General features: G+C 48.3%; 1 protein-coding gene across 4 annotated transcripts in view; it reads right to left on the reverse strand.

The window, feature by feature from the left end:
• Positions 1–22456, reverse strand: part of Wdr95 (WD40 repeat domain 95) — a 129458-nt gene that overhangs the window by 106291 nt on the left and 711 nt on the right. For all 4 annotated transcript variants that reach the window (XR_015634203.1, XM_087579522.1, XM_087579521.1 and 1 more), the window contains exons 2-8: positions 17693–17933; positions 10538–10591; positions 10132–10215; positions 6512–6577; positions 3868–4098; positions 2839–2921; positions 457–549 (exon numbers count right to left, since the gene is read on the reverse strand). Coding sequence is in view for 3 of the 4 variants with exons in the window: in XM_087579522.1 (XP_087435648.1) it covers positions 457–549; positions 2839–2921; positions 3868–4098; positions 6512–6577; positions 10132–10215; positions 10538–10591; positions 17693–17933 (852 nt within the window). In the remaining variant the exon portion in view is untranslated. The remainder of the gene's footprint in view (positions 1–456; positions 550–2838; positions 2922–3867; positions 4099–6511; positions 6578–10131; positions 10216–10537; positions 10592–17692; positions 17934–22456) is intronic.

Genomic DNA, 22456 nt, shown 5'->3' on the forward strand with positions numbered 1-22456 from the left:
GCCGGATATTATGTTCAGGATCGAGTTTCAAGTGATCTGGCCACATATAAGGTATCACTGATAACTGCAGGACTCAGTTTTGGTTCTTTTATTTGTTTGTTTGTTTTTTGATTCAGTGTGTGTGTGTGTGTGTGTGTGTGTGTGTGTGTGTGTGTGTGTGTGTGTGTAGCCTCTGGTGTCCTGGAACTCGATCTGTAGAACAGGCTGGCCTTGAACTCACAGAGATCCACCTGCCTCTGCCTCAAGCATGATTCAAGGCCCATGACCACCACTTTTGGCTCTTTGGTGGTCATCTCTCTGCTGGTGAAGGACAGTCCCTCAGCTAAGCATCACCGGGACGTGTGACATGGTGGGATCATGCTAGGTGGAGCGTTAGCGAGTGCTGTCCAAGGAACAGTTCCTAGTGCCTGGGGGCGAGCCACCCACAGGCAGCCTCCCTAGAATGGACTTTCTTACCAGTAGTCCAGTTTCAGGGGCACAGCTTCCAGGCCACGGATCTGACAGTAAGGCTCCAAGTTCGAGAGCTCATGCAGCTGCAACTCCCGGCTCCTGTCCAAGGCAAGCATGGTTGAAGGCAACTGGAAGCCCCTCACCCCATCCCTGTGTGAGTATATTAAATCCCATTGATTCCACAAAGAGGGGCCCCCAACCAGTGAAAATCCTGCCCTATGGGGCTTAAATTCCAGCCTTCCCAAACCTCTCTAAGGTGGGGACATCTCTTCAGCCGAGTTCTAAGCCCGGCCACATGACTGGCTCTTTTCCATCAGGGGCTGGTACAGTTTTCTGCTGCCTTGGCTCTGGAGCCTGGCTGTAGGGAACACAGAGCTCAGCTCACCACTGAGGTCCCTTCTCTGTAAAATGGGGTCCTGACAATCTCTGTGTTAGAGATGAGCCACCAAGGTGCCGTGAGGTAACCCGTGAGAGAGTGGTTAGTCTGAAGTCTGGGGACCACTCAGAATGTCAGGCTTTAGTGTGGAGAACATAGGACGTCAGATTGGAACCTGATGGGTGGAGGGCTCTTCATTAGCTAAAACACCAAGCAGCCTTCCCTCCTTTTTCCTCTTCCCAACATCATTACTAGTACTTTGACCCAACCCTCCTACCTTGGGGCTGCTGAGATGAGAACAGCTTTGTGAGAGCAACAAAAACGATAGCTCACACCATGCTCTAATCCTGGCCCTGGGCCTCCTTGTGCTAAATGTCATTTCCTCTCACTCCCTTCCTCACAATGCAGTTCAAATGTGGATCCCTGGACCCCAGTGAAGTGTGCCACTGGCCAGCTCGGAGTGTTTAATAAGTGGCCATGTCAGTCACTGAATCGTGGTGAGATCACACACAACAAGGCCAGTAAGCATCTTTCTCAAAAATCAGACTAGAGGAGGTCACCGTGTCAAGTGAAATAAGCCACAGAAAGAAAAGGTGCACAGCGAGTTCTTGTTGGTGGAGCTGACGCACAGGGACCTCACAGGACCACTAGACACTGAGAAGGGCGGTGGAGAAGGTCAGAGTGGTGGGGGAAAGAATTTAAATTAGGAGCACCAAATCAGAAAGAGGAGCAATTCTTACTTTCTATAGGCCAGCTGGGTAACTATTGTTTAAAATAAGCTGTAACATATTTCGTCTTCTCAATAACACATCAAAATGATTAGCATTTGATTGGTGATCAATCAAAGTAAATATCACCACAATTTGATCATTACAGGGAGTAATCGTATATTAGATTAGCATACTGTATCCCAGTATACAAGTGTTATGATTTTTTTTAAAAAAAGAACACAGCTAGAAAGATGGCTGGGCTTGATTCTCTTCCACAGGACCTGAGCTCTGTTCCCAACGCCCACCTCAGATGGCTCATAGCTGCCAATAACTGATGTCCTCTTCTGGGCTCCTTGGGTATTGCACTCATATATATGTGTGCGTAATACACACATAAATAAGCAGTATATCTTTTTTAAAATGATTAAAAATAAATGTAATAAAAAATTTTAAAATCCAAATTGAGCCAAATTTATAAACTTGCATTTGTTGCTTACTACTTATCATCATATTAAATTGATTATATCAACTATGTTGATATTTCAATAAATGTATTTTTGAAGATGAGTTAATATAAGGTATTACACCACATGAACAATTATAATTTAATAAAATAACGGGGATAGGTTGGGTTGGTCATGGAATTGGACATTAAAGCCTAGAGCCTCAGGGACTTGTGGAAGAGAGTTGTGGAGAGGGCTTTTCGGCAGTGAGGGGCTTGTATGGTAGGCGGAGTTGTGAGAACCCTTCCACCTGCTCCTTAACTGTAGCTACACCCTAAAGCCACCCCCCTCCAAAATGGTCTTCAGCTTCTACCCTCCCTCTGCGATCTGAGTTCACATTCCTGTGAGCCGGAGCCCTGTGCGAGCCTGAGCCCTCTGGACCTCGCGCCGCCGCACAACCGCTGCGGCAGCGGCAACGGCAATGAGTGGGCACCTCCATGTTCGCGCTGTGTATTTTACCCTGCGAATTAGTCCAGTGCAGTCAAGACTCACTTTAGATGGATAAGAAAACAAATAAACCATTTAATCCAAATAAAGTGTGCTTGAAAAGTACTCAGACTAATTTTCCTCCTGTGGCCCTTTCTTGGTTCCAGAAGGATTTTCTACAAGACGGGCATCCTCGAGATAATGAGCTCTCGGCATGAAGTCACACAAAGTGTACCTCTGTTTACACACATGGGAGCTAATATCTTAAGACTCCAACGTTAGCCTTCACACTGCAAATGTGTATGTTTATGTGACCTCAGACACGGATAGGCATCCCTTCACACCGGAACTGTTCCCTTTCGGTTGTACTTACCCGGTCCCAATGATTACTTTGTTGTACTGTGGCATGCTGACAATGTCTGTCACCCATCGGGACTTCTGGCTGGTGGACTTGCGCTACAGAATTGAAAGGTGAAAAGAAACAAATGTATATGCCTTTAAAAACGGTATTCATTTAATTTTAGTTTATTTCATTTTTACTGTAAAGAGCTTACGTGTATTTTATGTGCATGAGTGTTGGCCTGCATGTCTATGTGTATGGGCCCCACATGGGTGCTTGGTGCTCTCAGATGCCAGAAGGGGGCATCAGGTCCCCTTGGAACTCGAGATACAAATGGTTGTGAGCTCTAGGTGGGTGCTGGGAACTGAACTCAGGTCCTCCGGAAGAGCAGCCAACCCTGTAGTTTTCTTTAATTGATTTTCTCCTTCCTGGGGAGGAACTTGGTGCCTTTGAAGAGCCAATTCAGTGCTGTCCCCTGGAAGGGGCCTGAGAGGCTTAGTTGTACCTTCTAGTTCTAAGCTGCCTGAGGGCAGATGCTGGACTTTCTGTCCCCAGCACCCAGCACAGAGCCTGCTTTACTGCGGGAGCTCAAATATTTGCTGATTGAGAGGGGTTGCAGGAGGCAGAAGTGGGCCGGGCATCCTTTCTCCTAATTACACTTTCCCAATGCGTGCTGGCTTCTGAGTCTCTGATTAGTGATTCAGACGAAAAGCCTTATCGGAACTGCCTCGTGGGTACAACCACCAAGGGGCGGGGATGCCCGATCCATCTGTCATTCAGTAAGACACGTGAGAAATTACATGACAGAAGCATGTGTAATTCATCATTTCATCTGAATTTAGAAGCAAAAAAAAAAAGAAGAAGAAGAAGAAGCATTTATCTTGGACGCCTCGTAGGGCTTGTGTCTTATTCGAAACCTGTAGACTCGCAAAATCTGCCACGGATATGTTATATTCACAGGGCACAATTTATGTAATCACGCCACTTAAGGAGCCAGTTTTAAAATAGCAGATAGAACCAAACCGTAGCACTCAGCACCCTTATCAAATGAAAATCACATACAAAAATCGGCTTTTTCCTCTTCAGCTTCAGCTGCAGGGACCAGAAATAAATAGCGCCATCTTCTCGGATGGTGATTAAGGTGTCATCGGGCAGAGAGAGAATGCGCAGCACGGGTCTCCCATGTGTCAGCCTCTGCTGAACAGCAGGCAGCAGGAGAGAGGCCTCTGCCTGCCGAGCGGCAGCCTTAGCTTGCTCTGAGTACTCAAGCTGCAGGTATGTGCAGAAAGTATCCTAGAGAACAAAGCACAACAGGGCAAGCCCTCGGCCATTTCGGCTTTCAGAAATTCTCTTTCCCGTCAGAGAATGGATAAAACTCTCTTCTTGTGCATTGATAGAATTGTTAGCACACACTGCCAACTTGGGGAGCGGTAACTGTGGGGTATATTCAGCTGGGCCTGGTGGTCTGTTGCCCAGCTGTCTGCCTTCCCTCTTCCTCTAAGGGTGGTGTGGGGGTGAGGTGGGCATCTCGACAATGGTGGCAGTTGTTTCTAGCCATGTACCATACCTGACCCACATGACATGGCAAGAAACCTTAGTCATTGTTGGGTGGTGGTGGTGCCCGTCTTTAACTCCAGCACTCGGCAGAGGCAGAGGCAGGGGCAGGGGCAGGGGCAGGGGCAGGGGCAGGGGCAGGGGCAGGGGCAGGGGCAGGGGCAGGGGCAGGGGCAGGGGCAGAGGCAGAGGCAGAGGCAGGTAGATCCCTTGCGTTCAAGACCAGCCTGGAGTGAGTTCTAGGACAGCCAGGGCTACACAGAGAAACCCTGTCTCAGAACAAGACAGGCCTGAAGAAGACGCAGGCCAACAAAGCAAAGGCAGTGAGTGCACGTGCAGAGAGGCCATCAAGGTCCTTGTGAAGTCCTAGGCCGTCAAACCCAAGATGCCAAAGGGCCCCAGCCACAAACTCAGCCGTCTGGCTTTCATCAGTCACCCCAAGCTTGGGAAGAAGAGTCAAAGCTATATGGGAAGGGACGTAGGCTCTGCCAACCAAAGCTGAAGGTTCAAAGCAAGGCAGAGGCCGCAGCTCCAGCTAAGGCTCCCAATGTGCCCAGACTCCCGTGAAGGCCACATAGAAAAAGGCTTCTCTGCCAGTGTGAAGAGAGATGGACTGGTGTGTCAGGTACACCTCACACTATTTTCAGATGACCAGCATCCTATGAGGCTTTTACTAATAAATTTGAGGCAAGATCTGTTTAAGAAAACAAAAACAACGAACCAAATAACCAACCAGCCAACCAAATAACCAACCAACCAACCAAATAACCAGCCAACCAAATAACCAACTAACCAACCAACCAACTAACCAACCAATTAACTAATCAACTAACCAACTAACCAACCAACCAACTAACTAACCAATTAACCAACCAACTAACCAACCACACAACTAACAAATTAACTAACCAACTAACCAACCAACCAACTAACCAACCAATTAACTAATCAACTAGCCAACTAACCAACCAACCAACCAACTAACTAACCAATTAACCAACCAACTAACCAACCACACAACTAACAAATTAACTAACCAACTAACCAACCAACAAACTAACTAACCAACTAACTAACCAATTAACCAACCAACCAACTAACCAACCAACCAACTAACCAACCAACCAACTAACCAATTAACCAACCAACTAACCAACCAACAAACTAACTAACCAACTAACCAACCAACTAACCAACCAAACAGAAACGAATCTAAAAAATGTCTGTCTCGGGACTGTGCCCCTGCCTACTGGACTTTACTGTGCCTCCCTCAGGATTTTAGCAGGATGCCCATAAAAAGGAACTTTGTGGCTTTAAAAAAAAAGGGGGGGGGGGAAGGTAGCCTTGAACCTGTGACATGGAGGTGGGTAGCGTGGGACTTGAGGAATTTTATTTCCTCTCCATGTCTCCCAAGCCCCCACTTCGCTAGCTTTCTTTTTGTGGGCAGGAGCCTTGAACGCTTCTTTAGAAACCAGGTGAGAACGGGAAACCCTTCCATCTGACTGGGCTGGCGAATTGACCAGAGGTCTGAATAGAGATGGCATACTGCTCAATCTGTCATTTTTTTTTTTTTTTGGTTCTTTTTTTCGGAGCTGGGGACCGAACCCAGGGCCTTGTGCTTCCTAGGTAAGCGCTCTACCACTGAGCTAAATCCCCAGCCCCTCAATCTGTCATTTTTAAACTTAAGTCACACCCAGACAGTGGTGGTGGGATGACGGGCACAACGGCCAAGAGTGCTACAAGCAGATGTCCTACCTCTTCATAACCACGCACTGAAAACTGAGTAATGATGATGGTGGTGACAGTCCTGGAGGACCTATGCTGTGACAGTCCCGGCTGCAAACCCTCTGCAGGGGCTCACGGTGTTGGCCGCCGGCAACCTTCGACCCAAGGGATTTCTTGACCTCTGTTTTCTCTCTGGTGAAGTGGTGACCATGACTCCCACTCTTGGTTTTAGGGGACCCTATGTGGAGCCCGCCCTGAGCTACTGAGGTTCCCAGCTAAGCTCCTTCATACAGGAATTTGAAAGTTGCTAGCAAGCACTTTACCTTGGTTCAGCTTGGAGTGGCCAAAGGGACGAAGCCAGCCTCCCAGTGGAGTGTCATGTACATTCCTTACCAAAGTTAAGATGGATCTACACGACGTGACTTACCCACGTGATTCTCCCCACGGCCTCGCAGTCGACTTTCATGAAGAGTTGTTCTATTTGCCCGATACTCTGGGAAGGAAAAGAAAAGGTCAATAGGCTTCGCTGGTATTGAGGAAAGAGGTTCGCGCAGAGGTGCCAGACTTCAGACAAACACATGGTTAGTGAGGGATGGCCTCACTCAAAAGCCTGGAATCAAAGATGAAACAGAGAACAGAAATCTCAGGGTGGTAGCCATCGCTGCCTGGATTCAGCCTGCCTGTCAGACCCCATCAGAGCCTGGGAGAGCTTCAGTATATCTGGGGGTGGGGATGGTCCCTCTGGATGTAAATCACGGCATGAAGATTGTGTCGTGCAGGACTCAATCTATTCCCCCAAGGCTGTGCCAGGAGTGACCCTGCTAAAAGTGACCCTGGGCTCAGCCCAGAGCTGGGGTGCACATGTTACTGAATGAATAGGACTCATCATGGGGGCCATTGGGAAACTCCATAGTGACCACCAAGTATATGCCAAACTCTGGGAGAGGTCAAGGTTTCAGAGCTGAAAGATAAAAGGTCTGTCTGTCCCATGGACCCCACTGGTTGAAGGGCTATCTGTAATTGCAGTTAAACCTTAAACCAACAGATACACCGCACACACAAGACTGCCTCATGACAAGAACTACATTTGACAGTGGACAAGTTGTTTGAGCTCTGTTTGTCGAAGTTTCATACTAGCCTCTCGTGATGGAAGGACACTCAAGTTGACGTGCTAAGATCTGGGCTCGAGGGCTGGCTCAGCGGTTAAGTGTGCTGCTGCTTTTTCGAAGGACCTAAGTTCAGTTCCAAGTACCCCTGTCAGGTAACTCACAGCCATCTGTAACTCCAGCTCTAGGACATCCAACGTCGTCTTCTGGCCTCCTTGTCACTGAACACAGACACACACACATACACACACACACCACACACATACACACACATACACAGACACACACACATACACACATATACACACACCCCCCACACACACATACACACACACACACCACACACATACACACACATACACAGACACACAGACACATACACACATATACACACACACCACACACACATACACACACACATACACACACACCACACACATACACACACATACACATACACACATATACACACATACATACACATACACACACATACACACATACACACACATACACACATATACACACACACCCACACACATACACACATACACACACACCACACACACATACACACACACATACACACACATATACACACACCACACACACATATACACACACCACACACATACACATACACACACGAGATGGGGAGAGGGGGAGAGAGAGAGAGAATGTCTACCTCATTCTAGGAGAATCCAAGACAGACACCGCTCTGTCCATACTGTTTACGCTGACTAAAATTTAGCACAGAGCACCATGAGGAACTATGAAGATCTTTATCACTTATTGAACAGAGAGTTATTGATTTCTGACTGTCTACTCACATGGCCTAAGGCTCTCTGTGTGTCGAGTTCCATCAGACCCCAAAGTAGCAGAGCAGCCCCATTCTGGAGCCATCTCTCCCCTGCTCCCTTTGACCACTGAAAAGAGAGGCTTGGAGATGCCAGACTAACTTCCCTGAAGCTCGCTGGCTAAGAAATAGATTTGGGGGGTAACAGCCCTCCGGGCCCAGATCTTAGACTTCCGTGTTGAATTTTCTTCTTTAACAAGAGACAACCGTGGGATCTTGACGGGCAGCACCTAAGCAGCCTGTCCTTTATCATATACAACTCATTTCACGAGTAAAATCTTGTGGGTGTGGTGTATGTGTGAGAACATGTTCAGGTGTGCGAGTGTGTGTGTGCACATGCACTCGGAGGCCAGAGGTGGACATCGGGCATCTTCCTCTTTGGCTCTCCACCTTATGTTTTAAGACAGTGTCTCACTGAACCTAAAGATCAGCAGTGTTGTTAGACTGGTTGGCCATTAAGTTCCCACAGGCCTCCTGGTTTTGCCCCCCCCCCCGGGGGGGGGCTGTGGTTACAGATGTGTGACACCACACCCAGATCTTTAGTTGAGTTAAACTCAGATTCTGTGCTTCTGAACCAAGCATTTCACCAGCCGAGAGAATTCCCTTCAGCCCCCTATAGTCTTGCTCATTAAGACTATTTTCTAGCAAGTGGCTTATGCTTCAGAAAACAAACCCCACCTATGCGCAGGCAAGCAATCCTCATTAAATTCGTCAAGCCATCAAAACAACTAAACAACAACAGAACCGTGATACAAAAGGGTGTGTGTGTGGGGGAGGTGCTGGGGGGAGCTGTTGGGAACAAAAAGAGTTTGGGAGGAATGGAGGAGGGATAAGAGAAGGCAACAAACAGATGTAAAAAAAAATGACCAAAATTCAAGATGTGTATCGCATGTGTGTCTTAGTTAGGGTTTTATTGTTGTGAAGAGACAACACGACCACAGCAATTTTTTATAAAGGGAAACATTTCATTGAAGCTGGCTTTACAGGTTCAGAGGTTTAGTCTGTTATCATCATGGCGGGAAGCATGGCAGCATCCATGCAGACATGGAGCTGGAGAAGGATCTGAGAGGTCTACATCTTGATCCAAAGGCAGTAGAAGGAGACTGTGGGCCACACTGGGCATAGCTCCACCTCAAAGCCCGCCCCCACAGTGACATACATACTTCTCTAACAAAGCCACACCCACTCTAACAAAGCCACACCCATTCCAACAAAGCCACACCCACTCCAACAAGACCACACCTGCTAATAGCGCCACTCCCTATGCCCAAGCATTCAGACACATGAATCTATGGGACCCACACCTATTCCAATAACCACAATGTGTATACAAAATTATCAAAGAATACAAAAGGAAATAAAAAGTAAAATAAAATTTAAAAAAATGTTGTATCCTGAGCTAACCAAAATGGCAGAAAATGAGTAAATTGGTTTATTACCGCTGTCAGGGAAGTGGAGGAAGACTGAAGAGAAGTTAAGTGGTTGTCTTTGGAATAAAAGCATATATGCAAGTAAGCAACAATCTGGTGAGTCCCGTTTCCCTCCTAAGCAAAGTCTCTAAATATCTCACTGCTCTGGTTCACCAAGTGATTTAAAGCCCTTTCCAAGTCAACTATGTTGGGGTTTAAATGTCGGCTCGCGTCCAGACAGACCACACCAAGCCAACATAATTCCACGTGGAAAGGTTTAATGAGAGAAGAGTAGAAGAGGGGAGATGTAAAGGCCGGCCATGGGCACGAGGAGGGAAGTGGGGAGGGGAATGGGGAAAGAAGAGATAGGGACAAAGGGGAAGAGGGCAAGAGAGCAGAGAAGAGAAAAAGAGGATGAGGAGAGGGCAAGCAGCCCCCTTTATAGTGTCGGGCATGCCTGGTTGTTGCCAGGTAACCATGGGGCGGAGCATACGTGACTGTTGCCAGGTAACCGTGGGGGTGGAGCTTAGACAGAATACCAACAAACTGGTGAACCAGTCAGGTCTTAGTGGAGAGGAGAGGAGCGGAGCTCACAGGGATGCCCGGATCTCATTGGCTCAGTGTTTACAGCGTTAACTGTGGTCTGCACGATGTGCTATGTACAACCCCCACTTACTTTGCCATGGGACCTCATACTCTGCTTCATTATGCATTTGAACGTTTCCATATCTAGCAGCTGGCTTCCTCTCTTCTCATGTTCCTACAAAAAAATAATGTAAAAGATAAAAAGAAAGAAAACAGTCAGCTGGGAACTTACAGACACTGCGTTCTGTCCAGTCCAGGATAGAACAGGTCAGTACACAACTGAATGTCTAATTAGGCTCATTTTGAATCGGTTAAACTAATAAAAGCAACTTGTTTTTAATTACGATAAGAAACGACGATCGAAACAATTACTCTTTGTGACTATTTCATTGAAGTTTTAAAAGTTGTACTTTGTACTGAAAAAAAAAAAATCAAATATCAAGTAAAGAATCAAAGGCCCAGATGGGTGTTTCAAAGTTTACCTGGCCAGCTCTTACCTGAAAGATCGCTTTTAAGCGTCGTAGCTCTCCCAGAGTCACTTGCTGCTCGATCTCACCAAGACAAAAAGAAGCAAATTAGAATCAACAACACGAAGATTTTTCTCAAGGAAAAGAGGGCAGAGCTGTCCTCCCCAGCATAACTCCTGGGAACCCTCAGGCGTCCCGTCCGGTGTGCTCAGAGGAAGTTCAAACGTTCAGGGGTCCCGGGGTTGGATCACCAGATCCTGAACACTGTCTTTAGAATCACGGTGAATTCTCACTCTTCCTTCTTCCCCCAGTCCAGCTTCTGATGTTTCTTCTTCTTTTATTTCCTCCACGTCAGTGCCTACCCTCATCCTCTCTCAAGATCCCTTTCTCTTCTCTCTCCCTTCCGGTTAACACCACCCAGCCTGTTGCCGGAATTTGGGGCTGGGGTTAGAACAGAACCAGCAGAGACTCCAAACACTGAAATTGCAACAACTTGGTAGCTCAGCTGTGTCATCGGCCTTCCGGGAAGAGATACCACCAGGCACCAGGCCTTCCATTTAGTGGGCGTTATTTTGGCTAAACATTTTGACTGGAAAGAGGCAGGCTCTCTCTTGGAGCGCCTCAGCTCAGTAAACAGATCTCCAGAGTGCATGTTCTCACTCCCAGTCTTTTATCTACCATATAAAAAAGAAGTTTTTTTTTTAAAGCCAGTACAGATCCCCAAATACCAGGGAAGGCCGAGTTAAACCGCAGTGTGACCTATGACAGTGACAGAGAAACTGGCTTCTCCCCGACCAGGATCGTCTGAAATTGATGCGTACCAACCTCCAAAGTGGTCCTGCCCCCTTTCCTCCATAAAACTCAGGCCGACCCCAAGCTATTGGGTAAGCCGCCATCTTAATAAGATACAAACAGCTTTCAAATTCTATCTTGAGTGACCCAATAGTTAGTGAGTTGGTCTTTCGCCTTCCTGGATCTCCATTCCAGAATAAAAGAACAAGTAACAACAGCAAGGACCTGTTGCCCCGCCTCCCAGGAGAGCCCCACCCCCACCCCATCTGGAAAGACACTAACTTCTATTTGTTCTACGAATGTACTAGAAATACTGCTGACATAGTAGAGTAAAGACCTCCATTAACAACAGCCACAAAGGGCAGGATACCCGCAAGCCAGTGTGATTGTGTCATTTACAAAGGATTCTACGATAATTTTCGTTTATGCATGAGATGTGACCGCTACTCCCCAGAGCCAGACCCTGCAGACAATGCCCACCCCCAGCCACCCCCAGTATCCATGTAGGATACACTGGCGGCCTTTAGGCATCTGGCCCGGTGTGCGCTGTGTCTTCCTAGTGTTTCTGTGGTTCTTTGCCTCTTGGTTATGTGTGTACACAAACCTCTGCCTGCTTTTGCACCTCCCATCAAAAGAAGGAACAGAGTAAAGGCAACTAGAGGTGTGACAGGCTCCAAGTCTGCGGCCATGTAAACCAAATTCTTGCTGTCCTGAGACACTTCATTGGATTTTCGTGGCACCGAGGAAAGTGAAAATCCAATGATCATCAGCCAAGTTCTTTTGAAAGAGAAAGGCAGCAATAAAGATACGCTTTTGGAAAAAGTGCCGCAACAAAACAGGGCCATTATCGCGCTGTTCCTTGAAAATATAAATCAGGCTTTCCTGTAACTGCGTGGTTTTAAGGCAAATTTGGAGCACGAAGCGGAGAAAACACATGTCCCTTCTGGACGCTCCTGTGCTTGGCAGGGCTTGAAACTTCCCAACAACCATCGCCAGTAAGTCACATTCTATCACACACAAAAAGACTGCTTGAATGACTTGTTTCCCTACAAATAAAAAACAAAGGGGAACATCTGACTATTTTATATCCAAATAGCGTGGCTTATTTACGTAGTGGCAATCGTAATAAGTCAGTCTGCAAACGTGCATTGGGCTTTTAGAGACACCAGCCTCTGCCAAGCTCTGCACTTGCGGCACTCAAATGCAATTTCGCAGCAAATTCCCAGACCCTCCCCTCATAGGCCCTGTTAGAGGGAGTTCTAGGAGCCCTGCTTCTGCTCGCCCCTCGTTTTGCAGCTCCCCCAAGGCAAGCAGGTTTATGATTAGAATGCTTTTCCCAGAAGGGTTCATTTGCCTGCTGGTTGCTCATTTACATCGTAAATGAGTTCTTCCATGGTTAATGGCAAAGCTTCCTTCTGCTCCTTGCAGGAAGAGTCTCCTCTGTCAGGGTGGTTTACAGATAATTCCTCTTCCTCGACAGGGGAATTGACTAATTAATCGAATAAAGTATCCCTTTGAAAAATCTATTTCTCCCTGGGCCTTCCTGCTCTATCCCTGCCTCTGACTCAAGATAACTTCCCTTTTGAAAAATCAAGTATTCTAGGAAGGGAAAGAGGGAGGGAGGGAGGGAGGGAGGGAGGGAGGGGGAATGGATGAGAGAATGGGTGGGAGGATGGGTGGGAGGATGGATGAGAGGATGGGTGGGAGGGAGGGAGGGAGGGAGGGAGGGAGGGGGAATGGGTGAGAGGATGGGTGGGAGGATGGGTGGGAGGATGGATGAAAGGATGGGTGGGAGGATGGGAAGGAGGATGAATAAATGGATGGATGGATGAATGAATGGATAGATGGGTGGATGAATGGAAGAAGAAAGGCAGGCATGCAGGCCAGCTTAGGTCATGAGTGGCTGTCTCTAGTTTCAGAAAATGGATATGAGCAAGCAAAGAAAGATATAGAGATAGAGATGGAGATGGAGAGGGAGAGGGGGAGAGGGGGAGAGGGGGAGAGGGGAGAGGGGGAGAGGGGGAGAGGGGGAGAGAGAGTCCCCAGGTCTAAAGAGGACAAGCTCCATGGAATTATGATTATTCTATAAACTGAAGTGTTTCCCAAAGCCCAAGGTGTTAGAGTTTTAGTCTCAAGCCTGGGGCACTCTTGGGAGTTGGTGGGGCATCTAAGGGATGGGTTTAGTAGGAGGAAGTTCAGACATTGGGAGCTTTGTCTTGAAAGCAATATTGAGAACCTGGCCCCCTCGGTCTCTTTCTTTGCCTTCCAGATGCTATGAAGTGGCTGGGACTCCCCTGCCACACCCCCCTCTACAGTGGACTGTGAGGCCATGGGCCCAAAGCAAGGGGCAGAACCTACTGACTGTGAGATTGGGTACTTTATCACAGCGATGGAAAGCTAATACAATTGTGCAAACTTCTTTTATTTTTAAATTGTCATATGAGTGAGGGATTGTGCCAAGGCCTTTCAAAATCACAAGGATATGAGACCTTAAAAAAAAAAAAAAAAAAAAAAAAAGACTAGGGCTGGAGAGATGGCTCAGCGGTTAAGAGCACTGACTGCTCATCCAGAGGTCCTGAGTTCAATTCCCAGCAACCACATGGTGGCTCACAACCATCTGTAATGAGATCTGATGTCCCTTTCTGTTGTGTCCGAAGACACCTACAGTGTACTCATATACATGAAATAAATAAAATAAATCTTTAAAAAAAAACTACCTTGGAGAGTGTTTAAGAGCACCCGTTGCTCCTGCAGAGAACCTGGGTTTGATTCCCTTCATCCATATTGTAGTTCACAAACATTTGTAATACAAATTCTAGGGTCTCCGGCAGGCACATACACAGTCCACGTACATGCATACTTTCGAAGCATTCATAAAACAAATGAAATAATCTAAAATTAAAAAAAAAAAAAAGACTATCTTGCTTTGAGATTGGAGGGTCAGGTGTTCAAGGCCAGCCTGGGCTACACAGAAACAAACAAACGAATTCAGCCAAAACCAATCTTTCCTTTCTATTAATGTCAGAAAATCAGTAAAGTGATTTTGGTTTTAAGACAATTCTTCTAGCTTCAGGCACCCCTTCCTTCCCTGTCCAACCATCGCTGAGTTTCTTGTGTGTCACATGCTAAGTGCCTTACATGATCACAGTGGTAGTTGTTAGAACATCTGCCCTCCAGCTCACGTCAACATAGTAGGCCAGGTTTCCCCGGTCACCCCTGCCACATTCGTCTTAGGTTTGCTTCTCCCAAATATGTGAGTCAGCCAATCAGAGAACAGAGCTCTCTGACTGACTCAGGCCTGTGAGAAGGCAGAGCTTCCTGGGCCATTGAGATTCTGTGGTCGTTACACGGCGTTACCAAGGCAGCAATAGCTGACACACGTCTGTTAAGGCACGTTAATCTCTGATTCCATCGCTGATCTAGAATACCACTTCCCCCACTGGGATGTATGCGCGTGCAAACCCAAACACACACAATGTTACACACATGTAACAGTTTCGAAACGCATTTATCTTCAGTATGTGTGAGGCACCACTCGATCATGATCCCAATTCTACTTCCTGTTCCCTTTCCCCAAGTTGGGCTCTTTCTCTACTAAACTGATGTCACGATCCCAGCGGTGGGTCGTGGGTCGGGACCTGCAGTGTGGAAGTCACAGAAAGCAGTCAGAAGACTTTGTTATGTTAGCAGGTGGGACTCACTATCACAGCTCTAAGTAATGGGTGTAAATAGGTAGATAAAACACGTTTGAAAGAAATGGCTACGAGTTTCCTGGGTTTGCCTCCATGCCCCTTCCCCCACCTCCAAGATCTGACCTTTCTCTTTCAAGACTTCAGAAATACAACCATGACTGTCCCCTTCAGGGAACATTTTCTGAAATGAAATGAACATTTTCATTATGCCTAGCTGTGGCTGAGTCTTCCTTAGCCTCTGCTGGCCATGGTGGATGGCTGGCTGCTCATACCCTGACAGACCTACCCTCAGAATGTCCAGAATCTGCAAGACTTCCTAGGTGAGGCTCAGAGGAGGAGGGCAGGTGGCTCGTGTATCAGGAATGGAGTCTGAGACTTGTGGATGCTCAGAAGACACGAGATGACTGGGCTGAAATGATTTCATGTTTCTGGTTTTATTTTATCTCTGAGGAAGGGAATTTGACCTGGTTCTTCCTACCTTTAAAAATCTAGCCCAGTGTATCACCAATCAAACTAACAGACTGCGTAAGAGGACACCACGGTCAGGATACAATCCTTACATCAGAGATCTGTGTGCTGGGATTTTGGTTGTGGACCCTTTAAGAGGCGGGGCCTATTGGATGCTCACCTGATTTGATTAGTTTTAGAGAGAGTGAAATGTCTCTTCTGCAAAGCTGCCTGCTGCTTCCCCCACTTCCCCCTCAGCCATGGTAAAATGCAACCAGCTTGTTCCTCTCCAGATGCAGGGCGCCTGAGTTTTTCCAGTCACCACAATCGTGAGCCAAACAGATTGCACAGTTCCAGGTGCTTTCTTAGAGCAACAGAAGCAGACTGCAGACTGGGATGGTGGAAGACCATGCTGTGTGCTTCAGGTGTGCTTCAGGTGTGCTTCAGGTGTGTCGGGAATGGTGCCCACCCTTACAGGTGTCTCCACTGCCGGTGACAGATATTCTAGGTGCCACCATGCTTCTGGTTACTTATATACTCAGACTTGCTGAACAATGACGGTGTCTTCAAAGGACTGAGAGCGGAACTTCTAGAAGTTTCTTGGGAGTAAGACATGAGGAAGGGTGAAGTGCAATATGAAGAAGTTGGCCCAGGGTGGTGGAAGCAAGTTTGGGCTTCTCACAGGTGAAAGGAATCTGGTGTTTCTCCTCATAAAATTGGGCCAGTTCACACATGGGCAGGTCCCAGTCATAAACCAGGCCAGTTCACACATGGGCAGGTCCCAGTCATAAACCAGGCCAGTTCACACATGGGCAGGTCCCAATCATAAACCTGGGCCAGTTCACACTTGGGCAGGTCCCAGTCATAAACCTGGCCTAGTTCACACATGGGTAGGTCCCAGTTATAAATCTAGGCCAATTCACACTTGGGCAGGTCCTACTCATAAACCTGGGTCAGTTTACACACAGGTAGGTCCTTAGTCATGAACCTGGGCCAGTTCACACATGGGCAAGTCCCAGGCATAAACCTGGGCCAATTCACACATGAGTAGGTCCCAGTCATAAACCCGGGCCAGTTCACACATGGGCAGGTCCCAGTCATAAACCTGGCCTAGTTCACACATGGGTAGGTCCCAGTTATAAATCTAGGCCAGTTCACACTTGGGCAGGTCCTACTCATAAACCTGGGTCAGTTTACACACAGGTAGGTCCTTAGTCATAAACCTGGGCCAGTTCGCACATGCGTAGGTCTTCCTGTCTACTTTCTTCCTGTGCTTTTTGCTGCCATCTGTGGCGACGATGTGTCTAGTCTGACGACGTCTTCTTTTCCTTCATACAAAGCCAACATTCTTCCCTATGAGCAACCCCAGCTCCTGTCTGCTCTACCATGAAATTAAAATAGCTCCTGCGTGCTTGTTGTCCCACAGCGAACCTAAATCCAGGCCATTTTTAGGCCATCTGTCTTGGTCTGCAGCGGCGTCAGAAGGCACCCTGCACTTTCACCTATGCCCCCACTCCACCCCCCACCCCTCCCCCACACTTCACTTGGAGTTTCGGAGTCTATCAGGGCCTGTCGTACTCCTGACACGGTAAAAAGTAAAACAAACAAACAAACCCAACCCCAGTGTGGTCATAAGCAACAGCTCCCGGCCGCACCATCTGCATCTGTCAGTCATGGTGAAATGGTTCTGTGTTTGTGGGGCTGCGTCTCCCTCTTTAGGAACTTCCTATTGGTATCAACCTAGGGACAGAATCACTAGATCTCTCATCTTAGCTTTTTAAAGGACCCTCCATGAAGCCACCATGTTGCAAGATGAGTTGGTTCTAGCTATCTGCCGTGTGGCCTGACACAGTGTCCTAGTGAACATTAGACCGTGAACTTACATTTTTACCAGTTTGGGCGAGCCTCTAGTTGGGGATAGCTTAGTTGCTAGAATGGAGCCGGGCTTAGAAACACTGTGGGTGGGCAACTGGAGGAGAGGGGAGAGGGGAGAGGGGAGGGGGGGGGAGAGGGGAGAAGGGAGAAGGGAGAGGGGAGAGATGTAGAGGCCAGCAGGGTCTCGGGGTACCTGGGGTTGTTCCAAGAGCAAAGGGGTGGACACCAAGCTGATACGCAGGGACCTGAGTTTGGCCCAAGGTTTTCACTGTGTCGCTGGCGGTAAGTGAACTCCTGAAATGCCTAGGGAGCCCAGCCTCAGATCTCTGCTCTAGATTTGCCTGGGCGTGAGGGTGCAGTCTGGACTCCGTTTTCTTACCTTTTCAGCCCTCAGGTTTTGGACTAGGTCTGCGTGGCGCAGAGGCGTTCTCCTGTGTGTGGGCTCTTGGGCGCTGACCGAGTGGCTGCGCATTCGTTCTCGAGTGAGGCATTCCCGCAGCAGCCAGATGGGGGGCTCCACGCTCTGAAGGCCGGGCTCCCCTGAAGACTGAGGCCTTGCTGGGGATGTCTGAGCTCGAAGCAGCACAGGCTCCCCCAGGATAGCTGCTGGTTTCAGGATGCTGCATGGACACCACATAGACATAGTTCCCTTAGGGACTCTGAAGAACTTTGCGATCCACCCTACCTGGCTTGTACAACACTCTGGGCAGTCTGGACAGCCATGGCCCCAAAATGCTTTTGGGGGCGTGGGGTCAGGACCTGTACTGCACTTGATCAGGATAGGAAGCATAAACTGAGCCCTTCTCACTGTGGGAAGGGCGGGAGGGAGGGAGGGTTGGCCCTAAGCAGGTCTCATAAACCGTTTCTGTTCTGAAGGAAAGTAATGGGGACGTGAGGACGGGACAAAGTGAAGTAAAAGACTGCGATTAAACAAGTCAAAAGCAGAGTAAATGTGACATGTATTTCATAATTTTTATTGTAGTGCACAGCAATTAGATAGAAATGGCGGCACGTTTAAACGATAATCCCAATTACGGTTCACTTTGCCACAGTGATCCCACAGGATCCCGGTGGTACCTTGGTTGGCTGCTGGCTCTGCCAGAGAGGGTTTGCACCTTAAGGGAACAGACAGCGACGGTTTGTAGACTTCTCTTCTGAAGCACGGAGCCCTTTAGGAATTTGTACTCAGAAGGCTATCTGCTAGGCCCCTGCTTGAACTGCAATGCAAAAACCTTGCTTCTTTATTTCTGGATAAATATATACCAGAAGGAACGTTTTCTCTTTGGCTGCCCTGCAAGAGCAAAGAAGTTTATAATCCTGTCTCCTTGTCTTAAGAGTCAAAAGACAGATCGGGTAATCTGAGGAGAGGTTTTGCCTAGGGGTTATCAGTCATACCACGATCTCCACTGGCCCTGCTTTCTAGTTAGCAACACGCCCGAACTCTGTCTCAGGCTACACTGGGCACCTGAGCCATTCTCTCCCTGTTCTCATTGCCTTCTGACCTCCCACAGCTCCCCACCTCTACCCTCTGCGCATGCCCAGCTCATAGAGCTGCAGACACAAAGTATATCAAAGAAAGTTGGTGCAGGCGGGAGCTTAAAGAGCGCTAAGCAATTCAGACAAGAGCTAATCCAAGTCATCACAGGGGTGCATTTGTGCGGCGGCCAGATCAGAGCCAACATGGGTGCCCTGGGCTCCCTAGAATTCTGTCTGCCGAATGTGCTTGCAAGGCTGGAAGACAGCAGCCGGCTTCAGATCCTGAGCTGGCATGCCCTGGTTGCCCATGGCAACCCAGCTGCACTGGAGTGCTAGCATTTGTAAATGTGTGTGGGCTTAAAATTGCATTATTGATTCTGTCTGAAAGACGATAGTCTGATTTGTATATAGCTCCGGAATAAATTAATCATTAGCCTTTAGAGTCAACAGAGTATGAATTTCCCTTCTCCTCTACCTCAGTCTTTCTAGTTGAGAGACAGCAAATTGCATCAGCAGATGTGAAATGAAATGTCTCCCATAACAACCACACTAGAGGAATCCACAGCCAGAATACCCGCCTGGAGAGCCGTCCCGCGTTACTGGATAAAGGGTGGGAAGATGGAGCCAGCACCGGGGGCGACCTATTCTAAATGGGCTGGAGGGTGTAGTTTGAACTATAATGAGATGCAGCTGTGGAGAGAGCCAGCCACGGGTCTGCCCAGGCCTCCCCCTTGCTGGGGTTTCTCTTCTGTTGTCTTTAGAAGGGCTGCACATCCCTGGGCAGACTGAGGTAGCATTGCCCCAATTCCTCACCTTTGCCCTGTCCATGGCCCTTGCCGGTAACTTGGTGCGTCCTTCCATGAAAGGCGTCATGCTTTGCCCTTGACCATGGCCTTGGCTTAGTAGCTCACTTTGACTAATTTGACAAAGAGGCACAGAGCCAATTCTGAGGGGAGACTTTAAAGGACTCTGAGAGTTGTCCCGCTGTGCTTTTGTCATGCCTGTGAGAAGAGCCTGCCTAGGGGCCACTGGACCTTCAGCGGGAATGCAAATGAACAGATGAGGGACAGCTACCGTCTCCACCAAATCCAGTCACGAGGCCTCTACTTGGACAGTTCCCCAACCTAGAGCAGTCAGTCACTCCTGAATGCAACAGTGGTGGATGCCTGGTTTTGTGGATGCTTGTTGACCTTGTCCTCCACCTGTCTAATATTAGGGTCATCAGTGGTATGGTTTGTCCCCAAAGGTCCCATCTACAGCAGGGTGATAATAGGAAGTGCTATGGAACCTTTGGCCATCAGAGGCACGAGGTAGTTCACAGGCAATGCCCTGCAGAGAGAATAGTGAGAAGGAAGAGTCCAGCCCTTGCTCTCTGCTCCTGGCTTGAGGGGTAATGATTGGCTTGGCCCTGTGCACACTCCTGCATGATCTTCTAGACCATGAGGTGATGAGGCCAAGGAGTGATCTTTCTTGAGCTGGCGCCATTGTTGAGTGTAACGCCACCGTGAGCTGAATGGATTGCTTTAAACCCTCAGAAGGTACTGTAAATACCGACTTCCATCTCGGAGCAGACATTTCTGCAGAATACCACCATCCTAACCTTGTGCTTTTAATGTCTTTCATCTTTCCACTTCTCAGTCGAAGCATGGCTGGTACAGGTGCATTTAATCAACCTCTAACACATGCTAAGGAATTTCTACTGTAGAGTGTGGCCCTCAGAATGGCGTATTAGATATCACACTGAACAAAGGAAAAGAGGGTATGCTAGATATGTAAGGAAAAACTCAGGACTTAGCATTTAGTAAATGTATTGTGTATTTCTGTTGCTGTGATAAAACACCAGGGCCAGGGCAGCTTATAGAAAGAAGAACTCCTCTGGGATTTACGGTTCTGGAGGACTAAGAACCCATCCTGGCTGAGAGATATGACAGCCAGCCACAGGCGTGGTGGCTATAGCAGTCACTGAGGGCTCCTGTCTTGAGCCACAAGCATGAAGCAGAGAGCCAACTGGGAATGTTGGGAGGTTTTGAAACCTTGAAGCCCACCCCCATATTTTGGGAAAATAACAATTGCTTGTTGTTTTAGGCACATCATTGGTAGTCTATGGTTGCAACAATGAGAACAAAGATTTCTCTTCCACTCTGGGAGTGTTACCTCAGGAGACATGGAACACGTTTCTGTTTTGAAGTTTCATTGTTTTTGAAAACAGGGTCTTGTTTGTATATCTCAAACTGGTCTCAGACTCAAGAACCTCTTGCCTCGGCCTCTGTGGTGTTAGATTCACAGGCATTCACTCCCAGGTGCTTAAAGACTTTCTAGAAGCATTTCATCATCAACACTTGGGAAGTGAGGAGGCTGGGCTGAGGAGACTGGGGAATATCCTAGAATTAATTTTCTTGTGGATGTGGAAAAGACTCATGATGGGGTAATGTGAGAAGAGGAGGAGGAGGAGAGGGAGGAGGAGGAGGAGAAGGAGTGGAAGGGGAAGGAGGAGGAGGAGAAGGAGAAGGAGGAGGAGGAGAAGGGGAAGGAGGAGGAGAAGGGGAAGGAGGAGGAGAAGGGGAAGGAGGAGGAGAAGGAGGAGGAGAATGAGGAGAAGAAGGGGAAGGAGGAGGAGAGGGGGAAGGAGGAAGAGGACGAAGAGGAGGAGAAGGAGGAGGAGGAGAAGAAGGGGAAGGAGGAGGAGGAGAAGGGGAAGGAAGAGGAGGAGGAGAAGGAGAAGAAGGGGAAGGAGGAGGAGGAGAAGGGGAAGGAGGAAGAGGAGGAGGAGAAGGAGAAGAAGGGGAAGGAGGAAGAGGACGAAGAAGAGGAGAAGGAGGAGGAGGAGAAGGGGAAGAAGGAAGAGGAGGAGGAGAAGGAGAAGGAGGGGAAGGAGAAGAAGGGGAAGGAGGAAGAGGACGAAGAAGAGGAGAGGAGGAGGAGAAGGAGGAGGAGAAGGGGAAGGAGGAGGAGAAGGAGGAGAAGGGGAAGGAGGAGGAAGAGAAGGAGGAGAAGGGGAAGGAGGAAGAGGAAAAGGAGGAGGAGGAAGAGGAGGAGAAGGAGAAGAAGGGGAAGGAGGAAGAGAGGGGGAAGGAGGAAGAGGATGAAGAAGGGGAGAGGAGGGGGAGGAGGAGGAGAATGAGGAGGAGAAGGAGGAGGAGGAAGGGGAGGAGGAGGAGGAAGAAGAGGAGGAGGAAGGGGAGGAGGAGGAGGAGGAAGAGGAGGAGGAGGAGAAGAAGGGGAAGGAGGAAGAGAGGGGGAAGGAGGAAGAGGACGAAGAAGGGGAGAGGAGGGGGAGGAGGAGAATGAGGAGGAGAAGGAGGAGGAGGAAGGGGAGGAGGAGGAGGAGGAAGAAGAGGAGGAGGAGGAAGAGGAGGAGGAGAAGGAGGAAGAGGAGAAGGAGGAGGAAGAGGAAGAAGAGGAGGAGGAGGGGAAGGAGGAGGAGGAGAAGCATCCTTGTGGTCAGGAGATTGGACACTGACATAGAAAACACTCAGAAGTAAAAGTCTCTGCAAAGACTCTTTGTGCTTTGAGTAAGAAACTCCTGATGTCATGGCCACAGCAGCGGTATGGGTTCAGGACAGCCCCACACTTCTTTAATCATATTCTCTTTATCCAATTAATGCTTCTGAAAGAGCTCTCATTTTGCATTAATCAAAAGCTCTCTTATTTTCAGGATTGACTCCAA

The sequence above is a fragment of the Rattus norvegicus genome, chromosome 12 (genome assembly GCF_021556685.1).
Source record: "Rattus norvegicus strain SHRSP/BbbUtx chromosome 12, alternate assembly SHRSP_T2T, whole genome shotgun sequence".
Classification (NCBI taxonomy): domain Eukaryota; kingdom Metazoa; phylum Chordata; class Mammalia; order Rodentia; family Muridae; genus Rattus; species Rattus norvegicus.